The 5,453-nt window shown below is 54.7% G+C and overlaps 1 protein-coding gene across 1 annotated transcript; it reads left to right on the plus strand.

Annotated features, from left to right (window-relative positions):
* Positions 1–1,388: 1,388 nt before the first annotated feature.
* FAM3D (FAM3 metabolism regulating signaling molecule D) lies at positions 1,389–5,453 on the plus strand. Its single transcript, XM_054280967.1, has 9 exons — positions 1,389–1,407; positions 2,148–2,255; positions 2,568–2,588; positions 3,052–3,175; positions 3,428–3,486; positions 3,841–3,891; positions 4,822–4,906; positions 5,049–5,175; positions 5,364–5,453. Exons 1-9 carry the CDS (start codon positions 1,395–1,397, stop codon positions 5,451–5,453), a joined length of 678 nt encoding a protein of 225 aa, XP_054136942.1. The 5' UTR covers positions 1,389–1,394.

Consider the following 5,453-nt stretch of genomic DNA (forward strand, 5'->3'; position numbering starts at 1 on the left):
AGGGGAGATGCTGCTGGGAATCCAGAGTGCCCAGCTGATACACAAACAAAACCACTTTGTCTGGGTACATGGGGGGACACAAATCCCTCCCAAGGGTCCCCTTAGGGCAGGTGGGCCAGTCTCCTTGGGGAGCTGGGAGCAGCTTTGGCAGACTGTCCTTGCTGCAGTGCCACAGCAGGTGTGGGGACAGCAGAGGGTGTCACAGGGAGGAGTGCCAGGCTCCAGAAACCTCAGCTGAAACTGGTGGGGCTGCCTAAAAACCCCAGACAGTGATGCTGCAACCACCCCTGGGTGTAGGGAACCACAGGGAGCCTCTCCTCGGGGCACTGAGGGGGGACACAGCTCCATCCACAGCCAGGGTCAATAACCCAGCCAGCCCTGGGAGGGGACCCACAGCAGGGCTGGGCAGGAGGAAAAGCTCTTCTCTCCTTCCTCGTGACGCAGCAGCCTGAAATCCACGTCCAGCCCAGCCCTGCTACAGCCCGCTGCTCCTATTTACCCTTCAAACAGGAAGAGCAACTCTCAGCACAGCTCATTGACAAATTCTCTGTCAAACATTACTGAAGGGCTGCTTTAGTTGCTCGTGAACTCTCAGCACCCATCTCACAAGTGACAGTTCAGCACAGGGCTCCAGCCTTGCCAGGACAGAGATTCAGCAGACTGCAGCAGCCCCGAATCTCAACAGGTAGGAGTGGTCCCAGCCCTGGGGAGCCCAGTGTGGGGTGGCAGAGCCTGTCCCATCGGTCAGGGTGGCACTGGGACAGAGGACAGAGGGCAGCAGGTGGATTCTCTGGGGTAGGAAACAGTTCATGCTCCAAATGACAACCTCTCCCTGTCCCCGGGGTGAAGACACTCCAGGTGGAAATATTCCTGGGTTGAAGTCGGGTGTCCACAAAGCTGGCTGCTCTCCTCAGTGCAGTGGTGCTGCCCTTCCTCCCTTCTCCTTTGGATTTTAAGGAAGACAGGCTTGTTCCCAGCTTGTCCTCAGCATTTTGCAGTGCCCAATATTTGAAATCTACCCTGCATCATCCCAGAAGAAAATGTGATTGAAAGCGTCCTCATTGCTACCAGGAGAACAGAAAAGGCTGCTCCAGGGCATGAACGGGGAGCACAGGGGGCAGCAGACCCGGGGAGGGTTCAGAGGCTCCAGAAGGAAGCTCAGGCAGTGCAGCTGCTCCAGGGTTTAATCAGGGTGGGACCTTCTGCGTGGTAGGAGTTTGCATTTCTTTGATGACGTCCTCACTATGGCAAATGTGACTGAACATAGCAATCACCTTCTCACCTAGAACCTGCCTGGCTTTGGTGGGTCACAGGCACTCTTTAAGGCATTGCCTTCTTTCCTCAGGGTCACCTGTGGCTGTCAGTCCTTCCCAGCTGTGCTCCTGCCCACCACCATGCGGGTAACAAGTAAGGAGGGACACATTTACTTTTCTCTGGGTTTCTGTGGTTCTTTATGCATCCTTCTCATTTACATGATGCCTTCCAGGCCCAGCAGCCCTGCCCTTCCCCTGCCAGGGACATGGGAAAGGGCCTTTGTGTAAGCATCAGGTTTTTACAAGATTTGTGTCGATTTCAGCCTGTTGTATTTTTCCCAGTGAAACCTTCTGTGACTGGGAAGAGATGGCTATTGAGACGTTCCTGGTTCCATAAGAGCCATTCAGCTGCAATAAAAGTACATTTTTCTGCTCTCTTTCCATGCAGGACTGGAACGTTTTGCTCTGATGAGCGCTGCTTTAAAGCCAAATGCCAATCACAGTTGTACCAGCAGCTGCTCTGCTGTAGCTAGTGACTAATTGGGGGATAGCAGCCTTCCCAGCACGGGGAACATAAGAAATATTTGGATTTACACAGCCTTCTGAGTAATTATCAGATTTACTTTAACACAGAGAGAAATATGAATAGTGCCTCCCAGCAGAGCAGAAATGCCTATGTGAGCCCCACCACATACCCTGGAGATGGTAATTAAGAGATCAGAATCCATTTGGAGGGTGAGGGATTGTGAGCTGCCTTCCCACACCGTGCAGGCACTGGCTGTCACCCTGTGCCTGCTAACCTGGGGACACACGGATCAAATCCAAATAAACCAGGGGGGTGGTGTGGTGCCTGCCCCTCCTGCAGCTCTCACCCTGCCCCTCTCACACTCCCAGGTGTGATCCGGGCCATGCTGCTGCTCCTCACCCTGCTGGGCACCTGGTTCCTCATGCACACCTACTTCCAGCACAGCTGGAGAGCCATCAGCCTGCGCAGCTGGCTCGGTGAGGCACGGGGGGCTCCGGAGGGACGGTGGGAGAGGCTCCAGGGTGTGAGCCAGCCCCAGAGCTGGGCACAGCTGCCCTGAGCACTGGGATTTGCAGCCTCTGGATGAGGCTTCAGCCACCAGCTCTGACCACCAGGGCAGGGAAGGGATGTGTGGTGTGTGGTATGAGGTGTGTGTGGTGTGTGGTGTGAAGCTGCACTGGGGTGGGTGGGTCCAGGGATGCCTGCAGCCATGAGAAGCAGTTTTACAGAGCTGGTGCCTGGACAGCTGCTCCTTCAGGGTGTCTAATCCTCCTTCTTGATACCCACAGGTGCCCCGAAGAAGCCCAGCAGTGAGTATTGCTCTCGACTTCATCACACAACTCCAGGGTTCAGGGTAATGGTGGAAGCCTGGGATCTCCTTCAAGAGCCCCTTCCCTAAGGCAAAAATCCGCCTCTCCCAAACACGGGGGATTTTGTTACTGCACACAGCAGTGGGGTCTTTGGCAGGCCCCAGCCTTGGCCAAGAATGGGGAAGCTGTGGGCAGAAAAGCCTTGGATACCATCTCTGAATGCTCCTGGCACACAGCATGTGTCACACCTGGAGCAGCACCTGGCCTTGCCACCATAAACCCCAAACAAGAAGCTGGTCCCAGCCCCAGGACAAGCCTCCTTCATGGAATAAACTGGTCCAGGTGTTGCCTCCTTGGTGGGCCAGTACATCCCAGTCCAGCCCCTCTCAGCCCCTCAGGGACACAGCCAGTGTCCCCCCAAGGGGACCAAGCCATGACCTTCAGCTCCACTCCTCCCTCACAGGTGAGAAGCTGCCCCGGCACAAGTGTGGGAACCAGAGGAGCTGCCCCCAGAATCATTTTGCCTTCAAGATCATCAGTGGTGCTGCAAATGTGGTGGGACCCTCGATCTGCTTTGAAGACTTAGTGTAAGCAGCACATGGCAGGGACAAGGCAGCCCTGGCTGGCCTGGCCTCCAAGAGGGCAAGTTTGGCCTCTGCCAAGCACATCAATGGCCATCACAGTATTAGTGGCTAAAAGAAAAAATATAAATAGATTTATTTGCTACCACTTTTGGTTATTTTGCTATCTACAGCCACGGCATCCCACCACAGTTTCAGTGGTGTCAGCATCTCCAGGGCATCCCTGCACTCACCAGTGCTCTCTGCTCTCCTTTCCAGCCTCATGAGCAGCGTGAAAAACAACATTGGCAGAGGCCTGAACATTGCACTGGTGAATGGTGAGTCAGAAGGCACTGACCCCCTGCTCCCCACTGCCAGGGTCCTTCCTTCCCCAGGAAAGCACAGGCCACTGAAAACCCCATCCCAGGCACTGAGGCTGAGCCCAAAGCACATCGACCTGGTGGTGCATGGGGAGCACAGCCACAATCATGGTGCACTGCCAGTGAGAAGGGAACAGACCCACTTGGGTTGTGCACAACCAGCTCCACAAACTCCTCCAAGCAGCACAGTGGCCATAGCAGCAGCCACAACACACTGAGGGAACAGCAAAGCAGTTTGCTCATGGCCAGGCAAGGCCCAGAGCCACCCCAGGGCAAACTCACTGTGCTGTGTTTTCAATTTTAACCTTTCAGGAACAACTGGGAAGCTCCTGAAAACTGATGCCTTCGACATGTACACTGGAGGTAAGCTCAGTCACCCTGCCCCTTGGTGGCTCCCAGCCAGGGCTCACACCAGCACTGCTGGCTGCTGCAGCTGCTTCTCTGCCATGTATTTAATGATAAAGTCAAGTGGGCTTTGACCAGTCGGGGTGGTAAAAGCCCAGCTTCCCCTGAGGCCATCAAGCCTGGAGTCCTCACAATGCTTCCACATCCAAGATTGGCTTCTTGCTCCTTTTACAAGCATGTAGTAGCCTGGAAAACATGATTTCACTCACCTGAATAAACCAAGGCACTTGAGAAAAGTACTTTCTGAGATCAGGATACACTAATCCTGATACTTTGCAACCTGTAACTCAGTTTTGGCACACTGGTGGCTGAGCAGCTGCTCATTCCCCTGCCTTTCACAGCAGGATAAATGAGGGAGCTCAGGGAGACAGGGCCCCCGTGGGTTTGCAACCTGCTCTTGGTAACTCTGATTTTAAGGAGAATCACCAATATAATGAGATCTCCAGCCAAGTTTGTGAGTGAGATGCTCAGGGAAGAAAGCAGCAGTCAGCTCGTGTGCCACTAGATGGGGCCTTGGATTCAAGCATCCCACAGACACGGGATGAGGAGAAATTCCCCCGGTCCAGCTAGCACGATGGCAGGGAAGGAGCCTCTGAGGATAGGCAGGTTCATTTCTTGTGTTGGGAGGTAAATTTACACAGCTGGATTTTAGAGTTAGCAAGCAAAGTTTAGGAGGAATTTCCACCCTGCAAAAGGAGGGCATCAGTTCTGTGCACTGCAGGAGAGCCCAGGAGAGAACACAGGATGGGGAATGCATCATTTGGGAGCCCCCCATTCCCCCAAATCCTGGCTAGCACCAGCACAGTCAGGTTATTTCCCAGCAGCCCAGAGGAGGCCCCCCCAGCTACCATGCAGAAGTACCTCCTAAACCCCCTTTTTCTCTCTCAGATGTTACCAAGCTGCAGACCTTCCTCCAAGGGATCAAGCGTGGCACCCTTGTGCTCACAGCAAGCTACGACGATGCTGCCACAAAGTGAGTTTGCCCACAGAAGCAACACCGGGCTCCCCAAAACCACACAGCTGGGGCAGCTGGGCATGCTGCTGCCACCAACGGAGACGGGGAAAGAGGGGACACCCAGCTGGCACCACAGTGACACCTCCTTTCCCTCTTTCAGGATGAATGCCAGAGTGCGGGAGTATTTCACGGAGCTGGGCAGCAGCCATGTGGGCACGCTGGGCTTCAGGGACAACTGGATTTTCCTGGGAGCAAAGGGGCTGATGAACAAGAGCCCCTTTGAAAAGGTACATGGCCCTCCCTGCCAGGAGCTCTGCAGGCTCCATCCTCTTCATGGCACCCCCCGAGCTGCACCTGTGTGCAGAGGACAAGGAGCAGTGGCATTGTCCCCAGCTGCAGCTTCTGCCACCTTGCAGACTTGCACTGCTCCAGCCTCCTCATTCCCTCTCTCTCTTTCTCTCTCTTTTTCCTGCAGCACATTAAAAATGATAGAGAGACAAATAAATACGAGGGCTGGCCCGAGCTGTTGGAGATGGAGGGCTGTGCCCCCAGGAAGATGGACTAG

The sequence above is a fragment of the Melozone crissalis genome, unplaced genomic scaffold (genome assembly GCF_028551555.1).
Source record: "Melozone crissalis strain CALT ecotype California unplaced genomic scaffold, PUWL_Pcris_2 ptg000029l_1, whole genome shotgun sequence".
NCBI classification, from domain to species: domain Eukaryota; kingdom Metazoa; phylum Chordata; class Aves; order Passeriformes; family Passerellidae; genus Melozone; species Melozone crissalis.